Raw genomic sequence first — 20570 nt, 5'->3', positions numbered from 1 at the left:
CGACATCCAAGACCGGGAACTATCATCTCCATTTCAGGGAAGAGTCTTCAAAAGCCCTGGTAAAGGAAGGTCACTAGGAACACACTGTCAATATAGAGATAGGTAAACTGAGGCACTGGGGAACGTGAGTTGCCCAAGGTCATAGAGAGGGTGAACAGGAGGCTGAGACACAGAACCCAGGAGTCCGGATGTCCCTGCCGTAACATTGGTCCCTCCCTCACGCCAAGAGAATCTCTCTCACCTGTGCGGATCTTGGGGGCATGGGACGGAGAGAGCCTGTCAGTCCCAGGGAGCAGGCAGTCTCGCTGTTTTGAAGCAGAGTGAGGAGCCCAACCTCCTGTTTCTGGAAAACCACCTGGCAGCTGTGTCTGGGTCTCCCACACTGAACAACACTCAGGGCTTCCGTCTCTGAGTAGAGACCTACGTGCCAAGCACCAAGAAGCTCAGACTAGTTTCAGCTCAGCTCCGGCGCACTCCTCAGTCGCTCTAGCTCTTCAGTTGCTTCAGCTCCCCTTTCTCAGAGCTGCCCCCTGGGGCCGCACTCCCTTTCCAGTGTCCCTCTTTTTGGGCACATGCTCATTAAAAAAAACAGATCCCGACCTGGGAAAAATGGTGGCGTGACACATGACCACAGCGGGCTAAGCAACTGACCCAAATTCAGTCTTTGGCCACGGTTAGAAAAGTCTCTCACTGGGAAGGTGGGCCACCCCATGGTCGATTGGCTGGACTAGAACAAGAAGATAGAGACTGTAATTGGCTATTGTTTACATACAGCTTGCATTAATTACTCTGCACCGATTAGGTCTCTGTTGGAATATTGTGTCCAGTTCTGGGCACCACATTTCAAGAAAGCTGTGGAGAAATTGGAGAGAGTCCAGATAACAGCATCAAAACGATTAAAATATTAGGAAACCTGAAAGAATTGGGTTTATTTGGTTTGGAAAGGAGAAGCATTAAAGAGGACAGCTTTCAAGTAACTAAAAGGGTGTGACGAGGAGTGAAAAATTGTTCTCCTAGGCCTCTTTAGATAGAACAAGAAGCAATGAGCTTAGACTGAAGAAACGGAGCTTTGGGTTGGACATTCAGAAAAAAACCCTTCCTAGCTGAAAGGGTGGTTAGCCATTAGAATAAATTGCTGTGGAATTGTGGAATCTCCATCACTGGAGATAGTTAAGAGCAGGATGGACAGATACCTGTGCGAGATGATCATATGGGGAAGCATGAGTCACAATACTGGGATTTCCAGGTTCAGATTGGACAATCCTGATATGGAGCATTTTGACACGGGACTATAATCTATGGATTAATTGTGAAAGAACTCTATTCAGCCTTCACTCTCCAAGCTTCTTCTCAACTCTCCAAACGCCTTCTCAACTCTCTAAACCCCTTCTCAAGTCTCTCTCCCTCCCTCCCCCACTGGGAGGGTTTTTCAAGTGGCCCATGGCAGCCCCAATCAGCTTCACCTGGCCCTTAATTGATTTGCAGCTGCCCTGTCTCAGCTGCCCCTAATTAGCCAGGATTGCTGCTCTTCCCTCTGCAACAGCTGCCTCTCTCTCCTTCCACCAAGTCCTTTAACCTGCTCTGTCACATAGCCCCCTGCCCTGCTCCACACTAGGGGGTTGGGCTACTCGGGATGGCTGACAGTGCACCCTCAATAGGCCATCGGCATTGCCATGCTTGGCTCCAGCCCTATGTATCACTTGGAAGTAGAATGGTCGCAGGGACAGGAACCACCACGTTAAACTTGCGTTCCTGTCTTTATTCCGGTGCATCCATTGTAGGGGCTCGTGGTCTGTGATGACGGTGATTTGTGTTCTGAGCAGGAAGTATCGTAGGCTCTCCACGGCCCACTTTACTACATGGCACTCCTTCTCCACTATAGCATAGTTTCATTCCCTTGGGAGGAGCTTCCAACTTAGGTATAGTACAGGATGCTGTTCTTCTCCAACCGTTTGGGACAATACCGCACGTAAACTCATTAACAGCTGTGTTGTGAGCAAAACACGAGAAGTCATTCTTCCACTCTACTCTGCACTGGTTAGGCCTCAGTTGGAGTATTGTGTCCATTTCCAGGCACCGCATTTCAAGAAAGATGTAGAGAAATTGGAGAGGGTCGAGAGAAGTGCAACGAGAATGATTAAAGTGGTTTTCAAATATCTAAAACCGCTCATGATAGCAGTTTTCAAATATCTAAAAGGGTGTCACAAGGAGGAAGGAGAAAATTTGTTCCTCTTGGTTACTGAGGACAGGACAAGGAGTAATGGGCTTAAAGTGCAGCAGGGGAGGTTTAGATTGGACATTAGGAAAAAATTCCTAACTGTCAGGGTGGTCAAATATTGGAATAAATTGCCCAGGGAGGTGGTGGAATCTCCCTCTCTGGAGATATTTAAGAACAGGTTAGATAGACATCTGTCAGGGATGGTGTAGACGGAGCTTGGTCCTGCCTTGAGGGCGGGGGGCTGGACTCGATGACCTCTCGAGGTCCCTTCCAGTCCTATTATTCTATGATTCTATGATTCTATGAAAGGTCTAGAGAACATGACATATGAGGGAAGGCTGAAGGAATTCGGATGGTTTAATTTAGAAAAGAGAAGCTTGAGGGGGGACATGATAGCAGTTTTCAGGTATCTAAAAGGGTGTCATAAGGAGGAGGGAAAAACTTGTTCATCTTGGCCTCTGAGGATAGAACAAGAAGCAATGGGCTTAAACTGCAGCAAGGGAGGTTTAGGTTGGACATTAGGAAAAAGTTCCTACCTGTCAGGGTAGTCAAACACTGAAATAAATTGCCCAGGGAGGTTGTGGGCTGGGGCCAGCCTTCCTGCAGGGCTGTCCTCTCAAAGGCCTCCACATCATCCTCCCTTGTCATTTTCTGGAGGAAACTGCTGGCCTGCAGGGACCATGCTCCGTCTGAGCGGTCAGAGCCTTCATCTCCATTATTACCTCTTGTAAGGTGGCTCGATCCTGGGTAGCCAGGCTCATCAGCAACTGGTGTGTTTCCTGCTGTAGTTGCACTGACTCCGGCTGGGCAGGCACTTGAGGCCGGATATCTTCTTGCTGTGCTGCAGTGGCTTGTATGAGGGCCTTTACTACACCCTCCATCTTGTTTTTCTCTTGTCTTATTAGCTGGCCTAGCCTGCCATGGGTGGGTCTGCTGCAAGCTCTTACTGCAGCGAAACCATCACACTTCTAACACCATTTGTTGCAGGGTCAGTCCCACTCCGTTTAGGAGGCACAGTGGCCCTAGTCCACATGATATCACAATGTATTTTTATTTGCTTTCTCCACTCATCACGATTGCATTGACCTCCCTCATGATCCTTTTAGACATCCCTTTTCAAGATGAAAAGTCCCCATCTGATTAATCTCTCGTTTTATGCAAGTCGAGTCGTGTGAATAATTCCTTTACTTGATTTTACACCATTGGCCGATTATTTCTGTAAGGACATCCCTACTTTGTGTCTTATGAGAAGGAGTAAGTGACACTTCCTCATTTACTTTTTCAAAACCCATTATCATATCCTAGATCTCTCTCATACTCCCATTGGTCTTCCCTTTCCTAAAATGAAAAGTCCCAGGTTTAATAACATCTCATCTTAAGCAATCTCTTCAAGTCCTCTAACAGTTTTGGTTTCTCTTTTCTGTCTTTTGTCATGTCTACTTTTTTTTGAAGATGTGGTGACCTGGTCTGAGTGCAATATGTGGGCACAACATAGATTTCTGCAGAGACAATTTAGTCTACAGAAGAGAAGAGTGAGGGGGGATTTCATAGCAGCCTTCAACTTCCTGAAGGGAGGTTCCACAGACGATGGAGAGACGCTGTTCACAGTGGTGACACATTGCACAACAAGGAGCAATAGTGTCAAGTTGCAGTTGGGGAGGTCTAGGTTGGGGTATGTCTACACTACAGCACTAATTTGAACTAACTTAATTCAAATTAGTTAATTCGAACTAAGCTAATTCGAATTAGTGCATCTAGACCTAAAAATTAGTTTGATTTAGCATTTTGCTAATTCCAACTAGCATGTCCACATTGAGTGGACCCTGAACCGAGGTTGAGGATGGCCGGAAGCAGTGCCGGCAGGGCATCAGATTAGGACTTAGAGCGTGGAGCTGCTGTCTCAGGCTAGCCGAGGGCTGTGCTTAAAGGGACCCGACCCCCACCCCGGACAGACAGTTCTCAGGGGTTCCCCGCCTGCAAAGCAGTCCTGGCTTAGAGTGCCCTGAGTGCCCACACTCAGCACATCACAGCACTCAGCCATCAGACCGGCTGCACTTGCCGCAGGCTGCCATCCAGAGGAGGTCAATTGGGGGCCTGCAGGAGAGCTTTCACCCCGAGGAGCCTGCGAGCCACCCCTGTCCTCCCCATCTGGGGCTCGTACCCCATTCCTCCCTCACCTCCTTCCACTTACCCCTCCCTAGCCCCCCTTCCTGATGTACAAAATAAAGGACACGTGTGGTCAAAAATGGAAACTCTCTTTATTGAACAAAACTGGGGGAGACAGGGAAAAGGAGATGGGAGAGGGGAAGAGACAGGGTGGGAGAGGGGAGGGCAACTAAAATGATCAGGGGTTTGGAACAGGTCCCATATGAAGAGAGGCTAAAGAGACTGGGATTTCTCAGATTAGAAAAGAGGAGACTGAGGGGGAAATTTGATAGAGGTCTATAAAAGCACGAGTGGTGTGGAGAGGGTGCATAAAGAAAAGTTCTTCATTAGTTCCCATAATAGAAGGACTAGAGGACACCAAATGAAATAAATGGGTAGCAGGCTTCAAACTAATAACAGAAAGATCGTCTTCACAAGGCAAATAATCAACCTGTGAAACACCTTGCTTCGGGAGGCTGTGAAGGCTAGAACTAGAACAGAGTTTAAAGAGAAGTGAGATAAAGTCATGGAGGTTGGGTCCATGGAGTGCTATTAGCCAGGGGGTAGAAATGGTGTCCCTGGCCTCTGTTTGTGGAAGGCTGGAGATGGATGGCACGAGACAAATGGCTTGGTCATCGTTTCGGTCCATCCCCTCCAGGGTCCCTAGTGTTGGCCACTGTCGGCAGACAGGCTACTGGGCTAGATGGACCTTTGGTCTGACCCAGTATGGCCATTCTAAGCTAAGGGCTCAGAGTCGGGGGTCTCAGTGGACCACCCTGATTTTCATGCAAACCTGCTCCTGGGTGGCCACGCTTGCAGCTACACTTCCCTAGACGGCCACTTTCCTGTGCCTAGTGCGGATGTCGTGGATGAGGTCCATGATGTCCGCACTAGAACAGGTGGGTGCCTGCATCTTGCGGACCCGGGAAGGCTCCTGGGAGCCTCCAACCTAGTCCCGGGAAGAGGCGGAGGGCTGGGTGGCAGCGGGTGGCTGGTTCGTGCCGTGACAGGTGCAGGGTCTGCTGGCTGGGTGCTGGCAGGCTTGCACCTGGCACACGCACCGTAGCCAGCCCGTGCCCCTTTAAGGGCTCCAGAGCCGGGAGTGGGGCAGGCAAGTTTCCCTGGTTGTGCCTAGAGTGGCCAACAGGGAAAGCTGGGTAGGACTAGCCTCCCACTAGTTCGAATTAAGTGGCCACACAGCCCTTAATTAGAACTAGTTAATACGAAGTAGGCGTTAGTCCTCGTGGAATGAGGTTTACCTAGTTCGAATTAAGTGCTCCGCTACTTCGAATTAGGTTCGAACTAGCGGTTTGTATGTGTAGTGCCTATTAAAGTTAATTTGAAATAACGTCTGTTAGTTTGAATTAACTTTGTAGTGTAGACATACCCTTTGATACTAGGACAAACTATTTCCCTAGAAGGGTGGGGAAGCACTGGTATCGATTCCCTAGAGAGGTGGTGAAATCTCCATGCCCAGAGTTTTTTAAGTCTTGACCTGACAAAGCCCTGTCTGGGTTGATTTAGTTTGGATTGGTCCTGCCTTTGACATGGGGCTGCACTTGATGACCTCCTGAGCTCTCATCCAGCTCTACGAATTTATGACTCTATAGAAGGCGAGAGTATAACGACTGTGTCTTTTCAGTCTGAAAAAGGGATGACTTGGTGGATATAAAAAGGGCTAGGTTGTGAAAATAGAAAACCATTCACTCAGCTCCTGGCATGTCTTCCCTCGACCAAATTATTGGAGCCAGCTGTCCTTAGTATGGACCAATGCATGGATATATTGTAGCCCGCTCTCAAAATTATGCATCGTAGAATTGGAAGTGTTATTAAAAAGTGAAATGAAAAGAATTAGGGGTATGGAACCGAACCTACAGGACGGGAGATTAAAAGATTGTGTCATTTCCACTTGGAAAAGAGATGACTGGGAAGACATGAGATGGTCTATGAAGTCATGAAGGTTGTGTAAAAATGGGTCAAGGAAAGATTATTTATTCCTTCCTGTAACTCAACAGGAGGTCACCCAATCTATAGGCAGAGGATTTCAACCAAACAGCATGACATATTTCTTCACAGTCAGCCTGTGGAAATGCTTTTCCAAAAGGGTGAGGTTCAATTTCAAGCAATACAAAAGGAGGCAACTCTGTGACTTGTACCTAGACAGATCCTCCAGTTTCTCACGCTGACCCTGTTATGTCAGGTCATGAAAGAACTCAGGATTTCTCTGACTGACCAACAACCACTTCCCGAAAGAGGGCTCAGCATCATGTTACCAGTCAGCTCAGTACAGAGGTGAGTGAGAGTCTGAGCGCCAGGACTGAACATTAGGCTCTTTTCTGAGTCAATATCCACAGCAGCCTGTCCCGGATTTGCTTTGTCCTCACCCCATAGATGATCGGGTGTAGCAGGGGAGGCACCAGGATTTTCACGTTGATCATGAGACTGAGCACAGGTGGGGGCACATCAGAACCAATCCTCTGCATGAGGGAGACAAAGAGATCGGGGATGTACAAAACTGAGAGGGCACAGAGATGAGTCCCACAGGTCCCAAAAGCCTTGAACCGATCGTCCTTTGTGGGCATTCGGAAGATGGCCCTGAGGATCAGTACGTAGGACACAGCAATGAAAAACCCATCCACACTGGGCACAAGGAATACCATACAGATGCTGTAGTAAGTACTGGGGCGTATGTCGGCACAGGCCAGGGACACCACAGAAAAGTGCTTGCAGTAAGTGAGGGGGACGATGTTACTTCCGCAGTATGGCCACCGACTCCCCATAATGGGCATGGGCAGTGTGATTATGAAGCCGCGCAGCACCGCGGCCAAGCAGATCTTGGCTATAGTGGAATTTGTCAGGATGATGGAATGTCTCAGGGGATCACAGATGGCCACGTAGCGATCAAACGCCATGGCCACGAAGATCCCAGACTGTATTACTAAAAAGCAGTAACTAAGGTACACCTGGGTGAAGCAAGCACCAAAAGTGATCTCTCTAGAATTGAACCAGAAGATGCTCAGTGTTTTGGGCACAATGGACGTGGACAGGAACAGGTCGGTGAGAAGCAGAATGCAGAGGAAATAGTACATGGGCTCATGGAGGCTCGGCTCCCTCTTCACGATGTACAGAATGCTCATGCTCCCCAAGATGGCTACAATGTACATAAAACAAAAGGGGATGGAGATCCAGACATGGGCTGCCTCCAGGCCAGGGATGCCCTGCAGGATGAAGGTGGAGGGGTTGGTGAAGTCGGTTGTGTTAGAATCTGACATGGAGTTGCAGAGCTGGCTTCCAACGCTGAAGCACCTTATATTCCTGTCACTTCCAGTATGTGCCTAGAGTCCCAGGTGATGGTTGCAATACAAATACCTGGATAGAGATACAATGTCAATATGAGACACTCCATGCGCTACGGGAGAATGTTTTCATGGGGGAAGCAGGTTGGTCGCTCCTCACCCACTGAAAATGACATTCTAGTAATTCCAACAAAGGAATTAGAATCAGCTAAACCAACTAAGGCCAGACCATATTTTCTGGAGCTCCATGTGTCAGTAATTCCAGCTACCTTGTAAGCACCAGCAGATAACAAGGGTTTGCCTCGAGGTTCTCATTCCTTGTTCCCCAATCCAATAAACCCAAGCTGCAGAGTCCGAGATGCTGAGAGTCCTCCTTAACTGACATGATCAGCATCGGAGAGTGGAAAAAAAATCAAAACAGCTTTTATAAGACATGTGCCAAGGAAACATCCCAGTTAGAGCCCATCTCAATAAGAAGGACATACATAAATGACAACAGCTCCATGGACCCACCTGCTCTGTCAGACCAGTGCTCAAAACCAAGGGACAGTTTGGATGTTTAGGGAATGGAATGGAGAATAAGACGCTCGGGGCATAGACGGATTTGGCCATCTAGTCTCTCTGTAGGGGGTGTAGAAGATAGAAAGGGGTGTCTGAGATGGGCTCTGACAGCCGGGGTGGTTGCCAAAGGGGACCAGCCTGAAAACGCTGGCACTGTTGAGTTGAAAGAGGAGATAATGGACACTTACACGACGGAGGAGACCACGATAATGGAACTTCCACCATTCAAGTTGACAAAGAGAGAAATGTCCCCGCATGCAATATCTGTGGACCAGACCTGGGCAAAATATGGCCCATGGGCTGGATCCAGCCAGCTAACCTTGCAGATCTAGCCAGCGGATGCTGCAGGGAGCTCCAAGGCAGGCTCCCTGCTTCCCGCGTGCCACTCGCACACCCCTTAGTCACACGGCTGCAGGGCGGGTTTTCTTTCAAAACTGTGAGTCCGGAGGGGGTGGGGGAAACCTTTGGGTCTGCTCCTACCCCCAAAACATTCCCAGGGGCTAGTTTCTGGCCACAAACTGACCAATGGGAGCTCCGGTTTCAATAACAGGCAGCCAGGAAGAACAAGGGGCTCCAGAGCACATGGCTGCAGCCAGTGCGGGGGAGGGGCAGGCAGGGAGGGTGATTCCGGAACGGGCTGGTGACTGATAAATCTCCAGGACAGACCCTGCCTCTGGCACCCCAGCCCCTCCCTTCTCCAGCCCTCTGGCCCCCACTACTGCCCCCTACTCCACATACCCAAATGCTCTGTCCCGCCCTCCTGTAGCCAGATCCCCTCCCAGATCCGGCTCCCCAACACACTGTCCCAGATTATCAATTCTTCCTGCCCTAGTTCACAACCCAAGTCCCTGCATCCCCTCCTGTACCCCAATTCCCTGTCCTAGGTCACAAGCCAACCCCCTGCACCTAAGTCCAGTGTCCCAGGTTACAGCTGCCTCCTGCACCCAAACTCCCTCCCTTACCCTAAGCTTCCTTCTGCACCCACCCCCATCCCAGACCCCCACAGCTCCTCCATTCATACCATGGAAGAGTGCAACCCTTGGCCACTTGCCAAATCCTAGGAGTGGCCCCCTGTGCAATAGACGGTGCTCTAGAAATGCTACCTCCCCAACGCTGCACCGATGGGTGAGTAAGAGAGATCGAGAGGAAACCTTAAGAGCGGGGGGTCAGGAACCTTCTTTGGCTCAGGGGCTGCTGGCCACAGAAAAATCACTCCAGATAGAGGCAGTGAAGGCTGGAGAGACAGTGCGGGTTCACCAAGACTGTGAGGAGAAGCCCTGAGCCCCAAGAGCCAGATCCAGGCAAGTTGAGGATCACATCTTGCTTCTGGGCTTTAGATCCCCCACCCCTGATTTAGACAGAAGAATGGGAATGAACACTGGGATTTCTTCACGGGAACGTCTGAGATGGATAAAATTCATGATTCCTCAGTGAAGCAAGTGAATAACTTTGGCTTAAAATGCAGGTCAGTGGGAAAAGGAAGGCAGCGAATGGTAGAGGGTGGGGAGCAGGAAAGCAACACATAACAGGCATGTGGCACACAGACTCAGACCTCCCTGGCTGGCAGATCAGCCAATGGGGATGTTTCCAGTGGGGGTCTACAGGGGTCACCTGGAACCCTGAGGAACTTTGATATTTTCATGAATGACCTGGAAGGAAATAAAAAACCTGGGCACAGAAGTGTCTGCCTTGCCTCATACAGGGCCCTTGTGTGAGGTGGGACGTGCCACCCTGGCACTGGGACAATAACGATGGATTTGACTCTATGGAAAGATTGTGTTGGCATGAGCCCGGCTCCCCAAAACCTTTTTCCTCTGCACACGGCACTGGAGGAACAGATGAGGTCCAGCGTCACGACTGGGCTTCACTTTTCACAAAGGATATTGCAATATTGGGCAGTTGCAGCAAAGAGCCACAAAAACGATGGGAGGTGGAAGACAAGGCCTGGCTGAGAGACATTTAACTGACGACCAAGCTGAGAATTTCACAAGGTCAGATTCAGGTGCCCTCATGGGAGAAGCTAAGTGAGGCCCCTGGACTGAAAGATGAACTTGGACACATCCCTGAGGGAAATAAGGGCCAAATCTTTAGCTCTGAGGGGGAGTAGCCACTAGGACGCACTGCCAATGGGGGATGATTCAGCTCCCCATCTCTGCAGATCCAGACGGGATGCGTCTGCCTGAGCCCTCGACTAGACGTGTGAGGCACAGCGGCTCGGGTTTAGTTCTGCAGTGTAAATACAACGGACACTGACTGAGGGCTCCCCTCAGCGTGGGTCACCCGCCTCCCCCAGAGATGGTGGCTAAGCGGGTGAAAGGATTCTTCCATTTACCTCATGCTGCCAGTCCAGGGGGTACCCGTTCTAGCTGCACCTCTTTGGCGTGAGAGGGGGGACTTTTAGCTGATGGCCAGAAAAAGAAAACGCAGTTGGGGATTGTATGAACAGTGGTCGGCCATACAGGTCACAAGTGGGGACTGAATGATATAATGGCTCCTTTTCCCCTTCAATCCCATGAATAGATCAATAAAGAAAATAGTATCCTTCTTTTATATTGGCTTTGTGTCACCACGCTCTAACAAGGGAACGTTCTTCCGTTACGTGGAAGGTCAGAACAAATAACCCGGTGAAAAGACAACAGCTGCCCTAATCCCTCATTGGCCTGTGGAACTCCTTTCCACAGATGTAATAAGAGCAAAGAGCTAAGGGGAATGGTATTGACAATGGATTGGCTTTTGTGGGGCACTGGAGGAACAGAATTTACAGTGGGCATCCTGACACTTTCGTAAGGACAGCTCGTTTACAATTGCTTAGAGATTTCCCAAACTTTAACCTCTATGAAATAAGGGATAATGGATCTTTTGGAAAAGGCTTTATTTTCCACAGGATCCGCGTCTAGACTGGTGCTTTTTTCCGACAAACCTCCATGCCAAATAAAGTGGCAGCCATTTTTATGCTAATGAAGATGGGGAGATTTAAATCCCCACTTCATTAGCCATTGCGATATGTCTAATTTACATCCCTTTTACGAAAAAGGGATGTAATCTAGGTGTAGCCTAAATGTTTAGACTGTAATTTTCCCTTCCCTCATCTCTGTCTCTGGCTGACCTGTTTGTTGACAGTTTCAGCCACAACATTTCACCCAAACAAGTAGGAAACAAGACGTCTTGCCCATTGTTGTTTTCAGTGATAACTCTTCAGTGAGGATCCTTACACCCTCATGCATCACAGCACATAGGTGGGGATAACAGCACCTATGGTCTCACATGCAAGAGGAGGTGGTGGCAGGCTCTGTGCATTAACCCACATCTGGCTTACGAGGTTTTTTTCCTCACTTTCTTGCTCCGAGGGTGGTTTTGCCTCAGTGGGGCCTGAGGAAAGTTTGGGTCACTGACTCTGAATTGGCCTTGTGTTGTGCCTCTGTTAATATCTTTTATCCTGAGGGATCCCCTGTGGCACTGAAATGGAGCCACCTCAGGGTTGGAGGCAACCAACCAGCCTGAGGGCCCAGCCAAAAGGGACATTTTGGCCTGTGGTACTAGAAAAATCTCATCTCTGGGGGAAGGTAGCAGAGATGTTTAGTGGCTCTGTAGAGCAAAAAGCATCACAGACTGACTCTCTATCCTGCTATGCTCGTGTTGCACTGGGGTTGTGGAGCAGGGGAGCTCCTCAGCTTGAGACGGTACCTGTGAGTGCTGAGAGGGACGTGTCTTCCCTGGGAATCCCCCTCAGGCAGCCGCGTCCTGCAGCTCTCTGAACCCAGCGTCCGCAGCGGCGTCCCATGCCAAGAGCCGGCACAAGGCTGTGCACTGGTTATATCACAGCTCTGGGCAGTCCCAGTGGGGTTGGCTCTGACTCCAGGGGAGACGTGTCTTCTGGATTCAAAAAAGGCTGGAATCCAGCCTGTTTATGAGCTGGCTATTTTTCCAGCGTTAGCTGTAAACAGTAATTAAGGGGCCTTCCCAAAGGGAGATGAGATCCATTGGGCTCTGGGCTGAGCCAGAGGTTAATTTGCTGTTCTGTGTATTTGTGAATATTTATATTTTGTGATTAATTAGGAAGACAACTGACGACACTATTGAGCTCTTTCTAGGGCCTGACAGTCTGTAAAGGGCAGGGAGGGACAGAACTAAGACAGGTCACTGAAGGGAAACTTGAAAACTTTCTGTAGGCACATGGGGCTGGCCGTGCGACATCTAAGACCAGGAACTATCATCTCCATTTCACGGAAGAGTCTTCAAAATCCCTGGTAAAGAAACATCACTAGGAACACACTGTCAATTTACAGACAGGTAAACTGAGGCACTGGGAGGATTGAGTTGCCCAACGTCATAGAGAGGGTGAAGAGGAGGATGAGAGACAGAACCCAGGAGTCCGGATGTCCCTACCGTAACATTGGTCCCTCCCTCATGCCAAGAAAGTCTCTCTCACCTGTGCATATCTTGGGGGCATGGAACGGACAGATCCTGTCAGGCCCAGGGGGCAGGCAGTCACACGGTTGTGAAGCAATGTGAGGAGCCCAACCTCCTGTGGCTGAAAACCCACTTGACAGCTGCGAGTGGGCCCCCCACATAGAACAACACTCAGCGCTTCCCTCTGTGAGTGGAGACCTGTGCGCCAAGCACCAAGAACCTCAGACTGGTTTCAGCTCAGCTCCTGCGCGCTCCTCAGTTGCTCCAGCTCATCCTTCCCAGAGCTGCACTCTGGGGCCACACTCCCTTTCCAGTGTCCCTCTTTTGGGGCATATGTTCCTTAAAGCCAACAGATCCCGGCCTGGCAAAACGGTTGTGAGACACATGACTAGAGTGGGTTAGCAACTGGCAAACTGAGGGTATGTCTACATTACCCCGCTAGTTCGAACTAGCGGGGTAATGTAGGCATACCACACTTGCAAATGAAGCCCGGGATTTGAATTTCCCGGGCTTCATTTTCATAAGCGGGGAGCCGCCATTTTTAAATCCCCGCTGCTTCGAACCCCGTGCAGCACGGCTACACGGGGCTCGAACTAGGTAGTTCGGACTAGGGTGCCTATTCCGAACTACCAGTACACCTCATTTCACGAGGAGTAACGGTCGTTCGGAATAGGAACCTAGTCCGAACTACCTAGTTCGAGCCCCGTGTACCCGCGCTGCACGGGGTTCGAAGCAGTGGGGATTTAAAAATGGCGGCTCCCCGCTTATGCAAATGAAGCCCGGGAAATTCAAATCCTGGGCTTCATTTGCAAGTGCGGTATGCCTACATTACCCTCCTAGTTCGAACTAGGAGGGTAGTGTAGACATACCCTTATTGACCAAGATTCAGTCTTTAACAAAAGCACATGGCCGTGTGGACGTGTTCTTGTGCAAGAGTTCCACCAGTGTAGACATGGCCTAACATTTCCAATTCTACTATGCATATTTTTTGAGATGGGGCTACCAGATCTGCGTTCATTGGTCCATATTGTGACACACTCAGGAAAACTGTTTCCAATAATTTGGTGGAGGACATGCATCCCGGGAGCTGGGTGAATGGTTTTCTATTTCCTGAGCAAACTGTCTGAGACTGCTGCCACATAATCATAGCAGGCAGACACGAGGGGCTTTTGAGAGCTTACCTGAAGCAACACAGCCATTAGGGCCCATTGTGCACCTTTAAAAGATTCCCTCAGATAAGGGAAGGGGAGGGAGAAGAGCAAAGGACTGAAAGGAGGAAGTGAGTTGTTAGAGTGCTGAGATCTGAGACAGGAAAGATATTTGGGCTGGAAAAGAAAAAGGTGAACCAGGTTGGTGTTTCGAGAAGGGCAAGAAAAACAATGAGGGGTCTGGAACAGGTCCCATATGAAGAGATACTGAAAAGGCTTGGACTTTTCAGCTTAAAAAAGAGGAGACTAAGTGGGTGGGAGTATGAGAGAGATCTATCAGCTCATGACTGGTGTGGAAAAAGTAAATACGGAAAAGTTATTTACTTGTTTCCATAATAAAAGAACTGGGAGTCACCAAATGAAAGTGAAACCAGGGCTGGTCCCTCAACTTCCACATTCTGTAGTCATTGGGTCATTGGGACCCATCCCACCTTCATTGGATGCCTTATTCTCCAGACCTTCAGCTCATGCCAGTTAGTGGTTGGATGTGCAGCTGCTCCCAGGAAAAGTTACTTGCTCTGCGGCTGAATTAGAACCAATCAGCACAGCAGCTTCTTTTAGGAATGGGAGAATAGGGATTTGAACCCCATATCCCATGCTCAGGAAACTGATGCTTATTTATTAGGGCACAGAGAGCCAGCCGACTAGCATTTCTTCAGCTGGTATCCTTGGTTATCTAAATCTCGTGGTGGCACAGATTGCCTCCTGTATGGATAGATGGACACAGCCTGAACAAGGGGAGAACTCCAGGATGCCAGTGGGTTCAGAAACTGGTACCGACTCCAACCTCATCAAGTTGTCAGAGGGGTAGAAGCAGAACCGGCAAGATAGGGCTGCCAAGTCTCAGGAGGGTGACATTGGCATAGAACCAAGGTACAAGAACATCAGGTAAATGTGGCTGAGAGAGATGAGGCACTTTGGGAAAACCGAAAGTCTGGGGGCCATATTTCACAATCTAGAGGGACCTTCTAGACCTGGTTACACATGATCAAGAGGTTCACCAGCTTCTAGTGCCATGGAAACACCAAACGGCAATCTTAAGCATTGCTCACAGTAACCTTTCAGGGGGACATCTGGGGGTGGAGAAAACACAGGTGAGAATCTTGCACAGGTTCTTCTGGCATGCGGCTGATGAAGATGTCCAACAGTGTTTTGCCTCGTCTCCCGAGTGCTAATTACACAGCCCTCATCCCCATCTAAGAGCCTCACTGGTACCCTTTCCAAAGTTCTACCCATTGGTTTGCTCTGAAATCCTTCTTCCTACTGGCAGAAGCTAGGAGCTGAACACAGCTCATCATTAAGGATGCCTGTTTATCACAGAGATCACAGGAGAGAATCCCAAATGAACAGGGTCGACCATGCACTGCCCGGTCTCCTTTTTGACCGCACGTTCCAGTGGATACCTGCAGTCCCTGGCAATTTGAAATGGCACTCAGACATAGAAGTCCTGTGAAGGTGAAACTCAGATGAGTGGAAATCGTATTATCTCAGATTCAACGGCATTCTTATGTCTTACGGGACTCTCCACTCACATTCCTTGCACTCAGAGGCAGGAGGCTGGAATGAAGGTGTCGATCTAGAAGTTGGCCATTGAAGACGGAAGAAAGCAATAACTGAATGTCACATAAAAGCTCATTCTTCCCAGTGTCTCTGCAGAGGGGTGAGACTAGAAGAATTGGAAACTTGCTAAAAAGGAGAAGCAGGGGGAGGAGCCCTGCACTTAGATAAAAGCCAGTTGTCTCCAACATCTGTGGAACCTTGGTGTTTTCCCAGCGACTGACGTGGGTAACGGAGCTGAACCTGACAGGGAGCGGCCTTGTTCATGGTTCTTCACTGCACACAAGAGGACTTCCGGAATCATAGAATCATGAATCAAACTCTGGGAAGTATGGAACAGAGCCTAAACAGGAACGAGGTGTAATGGTAGTTCGAATTAGAAAGCCTAATTCAAACTACCTACTCCATGCTGCGTGTAGCTGCAGGCACGGAGTCCAAACTATCGGGGATTCAAAAATGGCGGCACCCGGCAAGATGCAAATGAAGCCTGGGATATTTAAATTCCAGGTTTCATTTGCAACTTCGATTGACTACATTAACCACCCTAATTCGAACTAGGGTGGTAGTGTAGACATAACCTCTGAGAGTAGTTATTAATGGTTCACAGTCATGCTGGAAGGGCATAACAAATGATATTGTGGAGGATTCAGTTTTAGGACCAGTTCTGTTCAATATTTTCATCAGTGATTTAGATATTAGCATACTACACCCATTAAGTTAGCAGAAGTTACCAAGCTGGGAGGGGTTGCGAGTGCTTTGGAGGATAGGGTGATAATTCAATACAATCTGGAGAAACTGGAGAAATGGTCTGAGGTTAACAGGATGAAGTTCAATAAGGACAAGTGCAAAGTGCTCCACTTAGAACGGAACAATCCATTTCACACATAAAAATTGGGAAGTGACTGTCTAGGAAGGAGTCCTGCAGAAAGGGATCGAGGGGTCAGAGTGGACCACAAGTTAAACATGAATCAACAGTGTGACACTGTTGCAAAAAAAGCAAACGTGGTTCTGGGATGGATTAACAGGAGTGCTATGAGCAAGATAGGAGAAATCATTCTTCTACTTCACTCTGCACCAGTTAGGGCCCAATTGGCGTATTGTGTCCAGTTCTGGGCACCACATTTCAAGAAAGCTGTGGAGAAATCAGAGAGAATCCAATAACAGCATCAAAATGATTAAAGCACTAGAAAACATGGAAGAACTGTGTTTATTTGGTTTGGAAAAGAGAAGAATTAGAGAGGACAACTTTCAAGTAACTAAAAGGGTGTGACAATGATGTGTGTTGCAGTATGGACCAATGTATGGAGATCTGGTAGCCCCATCTCAAAAAATTTGTAGAATTGGAAATGTTAGTGAAAAGTGAAATGAAAAGAATTAGGGATATGAAACAGAAGAGATGGGAGGGAGATTAAAATATTGTGTCATTTCTACTTGGAAAGTAGAAGACAGGGAGGATAAGAGATGGTCTATGAAGTCATGAAGGTTGTGTAAAAATAAAAGAAGGAAATATGTTTTATTCCTTTCTATAACTCAACCAAGGGTCACCCAATCAATAGGCAGAGGATTTCAACCAAACAGCCTAACATATTTCTTCACAGTAAGCTTGTGGAAATGCTTTGCCAAAGAGTGAGGTAAAATTTCAAGCAACACGGAAGGAGACAGCTCATTGGCTTGTACCAAGACTTATCCCCCAGTTTCTTACGCTGACCCAGTACTGTCAGGTCATGAAAGGACTCAGGATTTGTCTGACTGTCCAGCAATCGATTCAGGAAAGAGGGTTTAGCGTCATGCCACGAGTTAGCTCAGCACGGATGTGAGTTGGAGAGGATGAGCGCTGAGAGTGAACATTAGGCTCTTTTCTGAGTAACTATCCAGAGCAGCCTGTCCCGGATTTGCTTTGTCCTCATCCCATAGATGATCGGGTGTAGCAGGGGGGGCACTAGGAGGTATACATTGGCAATTAGGCTGAGCACAGGCAGAGGCACATAAGAACCAATCCTCTGCATGAGGGAGACAAAGAGATCTGGGATGTATAAGGCTAAGAGGGCACAGAGATGAGACCCACAGGTCCCAAATGCCTTGATCCGAGCATCCTTTGTGGGCAGTCGGAAGATGGCCCTGAGGATCTGGGTGTAGGACACAGTTATGAAAAACCCATCCACACTGGGCACAAGGTAAACCATAGAGATGCTGTAGTAACTGCTGGGGCGGATGTCAGCACAGGCCAGGGACACCACAGAAAAATGCTTGCAGTACGTGAGGGGGATGATGTTGCTTCTGCAATATGGCCACCGACTCCCCATAATGGGAATGGGCAGTATAATAATGAAGCCGCGCAGCACCACGGCCACGCATATCTTGGTGACATTGGAATTTGTCAGGATGGTGGAATGTTTCAGGGGATCACAGATGGCAACGTAGCGATCAAACGCCATGGCCACGAAGATCCCAGACTCTATCACTAAAAAGCAGTGACTAAGGTACAGCTGGGTGAAACAAGCACCAAAAGTGATCTCTCTAGAATTGAACCAGAAGATGCTCAGTGTTTTGGGTATAATGGTCGAGGACAGGAACAGGTCAGTGAGAAGCAGAATGCAGAGGAAATAGTACATGGGCTCATGGAGGCTCGGCTCCCTCTTCACAATGTACAGAATGGTGATGTTCCCCAAGATGGCTACAATGTACATAACACAGAAGGGGATGGAGATCCATCCATGGGCCGCCTCCAGGCCAGGGATGCCCAGCAGAATGAAGATGGAGGGGTTGGTGAAGTCGGTTGTGTTAGAATCTGACATGGAGTCCAGGAGCTGGCTTCCACCGCTGAAGCAGAATGGAGTCTCCTACAGGTACCTTATATTCCCCTCACTTCTGGTATGTGCCCAGTGTCCCAGGTGATGGTCGGAGTATAAATACCTGGATAGAGACACAATGTCAATATGAGACACTCCATGCACTACGGGAGAACATTCACATTTGGGGAATCAGGTTGGTTGCTCCTCACCCACTGAAAATGACATTTTTATTATTCAAAACAAGGAATTAGAATCAGCTAAACCAACTAACGCCCAGACCATATTTTCTGGAGCTCCATGCGTCTGTAATTCCAGAAACCTCATAAGCACCAGCAGATAACAAGGGTTTGCCTCATGCTTCTCATTCCTTGTTCCTCAGTGCAATAAACCCAAGCTGCGGGGCCCGTGTAACTGATATGTTCAGCATCGGAGAGTGGAAAATAATCAAAATAACTTTAATAAGACATGTGCCAAGGAAACAACCCAGGTAGAGCTCACCTGAAAGAGAAGGGCAGATGCCTTTGACAACAGTACCATGGACCCATCTGCTCTGTCAGAGCTGTGGTCAAAACCAAGGGACCCTTTGGATACTTAGAGAACATGATGGAGAATAAGACGCTCTGGGCATACACGGGTTTGGTGATCTAGTCTCTCTGTAGGGGGTGTAGCAGATGGAAAGGGGTATCTGAGATGGGCTCTGAGAGTCAAGGTGGTTGCTAAAGTGGAACAGCCTGAAAACACTGGCACTATTGAGTTGAAAGAAGATATAATGGACACGTACATGACAGAGGAGATGACAATAATGGAACTTCCATCATGCAAATGGACACAGAGAGAAATGTCCCCCCCCATGCAATATCTGTGGACCAGGCCTGGGCAAAATATGGCCCATGGGCAGGATCCAGCCAGCTAACCCGGCAGATCCAGCCAGCGGATGCTGCAGGGATCCTAAGGCAGGTTCCCTGCTTCCCTCATCCCACTCGCACACCCCTTAGACACACAGCTGCAGGGCGGGTTTTCAATCAAAACGGTGAGTCTGGAGGGGGTGGGGGAAACCTTTGGGTCTGCTCCCACCCCCAACACATTCCCATTAGCCGGTTTCTGAGCACAAACTGACCAATGGGAGCTCCGGTTTCAATAACAGGCAGCCAGGAAGAACAAGGGGCTCCAGAGCACATGGCTGCAGCCAGTGCAGGGGCTGGTAGGCAGGGAGGTTGAGTCCGGAACGGGCTGCTGGCTGCGAAGTCTCCTGGGCAGACCCTGCCTCTGGCACCCCAGCCCCTCACTTCTCCAGCCCTCTGGCCCCCACTGCTTCTCCCTACTCCACATACCCAAATGCTCTGTCCCGCCCTCCTGTAGCTATATCCCCTCTGAGATCCGGCTCCCCAACCCCCGTCCCAGATTATCAGTTCCTCCTGCCCTAACTCACTACCGAAATCCATGCACCCCCTCCTGTACCCCAATTCCCTGTCCTAGGTCACAGTACAACCCCCTGTACCTAAGTCCGGTGTCTCAGGTTACAACTGCCTCCTGCACCCAAACTCTCTCCCTTACCCCAAGCTCCCTTCTGCACCAACCCCAATCCCAGACCCCCACACCTCCTCTATTCATACCATGGAAGAGTACGGCCCTTGGCCACTTGCCATATCCTAGGAGTGGGCCCCCGTTCAATAGACACCCAACGCTGCACCAATGGGTGAGTAAGAGAGATCGAGAGGAAACCTTTAGACCGGGATGAGGAACGTTCTTTGGGTCGGGGGCTGCTGGCCACAGAAAAATCACTCCAGACAGAGGCAGTGAAGGCTGGAGAGTCAGTGCGGGTTCACTAAGGCTGTGAGGAGAAGCCCTGAGCCCCAGGGGCCAGATCCAGGCAAGCTGGGGATCACATCTTGCTTCTGGGCCTTACATCCCCCACCCCGGATTGAGACACAAAAAAAGGGACTGAACACTGGGATTTTTCACAGGAACTTCTGAGATGGATAAAATTCATGATTCCTCAGTGAAGCAAGTGAATAACTTTGTCTTAAATTGCAGGTCAGAGGGAAAAGGAAGGCAGCGAATGGTAGAGGGTGGGAAGCAGGAAAGCAACACCTAACAGAGGAAGGGGAAATATTGATCACGAGGAATAGAAAGGGGATGTTATCATAAGGGACATTAAGGAGAACAGGGAAAAATCCTTGGCAGAGCCATGTATCACACTAAACAGGCTAGGCACTATATTAAGAAGAAAACTAATCCTAGGAGAAGTTTAGGATGATCCTTAGCCAGAGAAAGAAAATCTGTAAATATTGCTGAAAACCTAGATGTGATCAATCCATAGCTTTGTGTTCCGAGGAGAAGGAAGCCATATGACACACAGTTAGGACATGAGGTGAGGAAATAT

The 20570-nt window shown here is 49.0% G+C and overlaps 1 protein-coding gene across 1 annotated transcript; it reads right to left on the bottom strand.

Annotated features, from left to right (window-relative positions):
- Positions 1 to 17242: 17242 nt before the first annotated feature.
- On the bottom strand, positions 17243 to 18190 carry LOC102456220 (olfactory receptor 52E4-like). The gene is made up of 2 exons (XM_075940371.1): positions 17880 to 18190; positions 17243 to 17672 (listed from the first exon to the last, which is right to left on the bottom strand). Exons 1-2 carry the CDS (start codon positions 18188 to 18190, stop codon positions 17243 to 17245), a joined length of 741 nt encoding a protein of 246 aa, XP_075796486.1.
- Positions 18191 to 20570: the final 2380 nt, after the last annotated feature.

Source organism: Pelodiscus sinensis, chromosome 1 (assembly GCF_049634645.1).
Source record: "Pelodiscus sinensis isolate JC-2024 chromosome 1, ASM4963464v1, whole genome shotgun sequence".
NCBI classification, from domain to species: domain Eukaryota; kingdom Metazoa; phylum Chordata; order Testudines; family Trionychidae; genus Pelodiscus; species Pelodiscus sinensis.
Note: the sequence above shows the minus strand (reverse complement) of the source record. Positions and strands in the feature narration are given on the sequence as shown.

What these genes read in the sequence shown, in the direction of transcription:
- LOC102456220 (XM_075940371.1), bottom strand. Translation starts at nt 18,190, where the DNA reads ATGTCAGATTCTAACACAACCGACTTCACCAACCCCTCCATCTTCATT. An exon ending in GGTGCTTGTTTCACCCAGCT is followed by an intron (nt 17,673 to 17,879) that starts GTACCTTAGTCA and finishes GCCATATTGCAG; the next exon opens with AAGCAACATCATCCCCCTCA.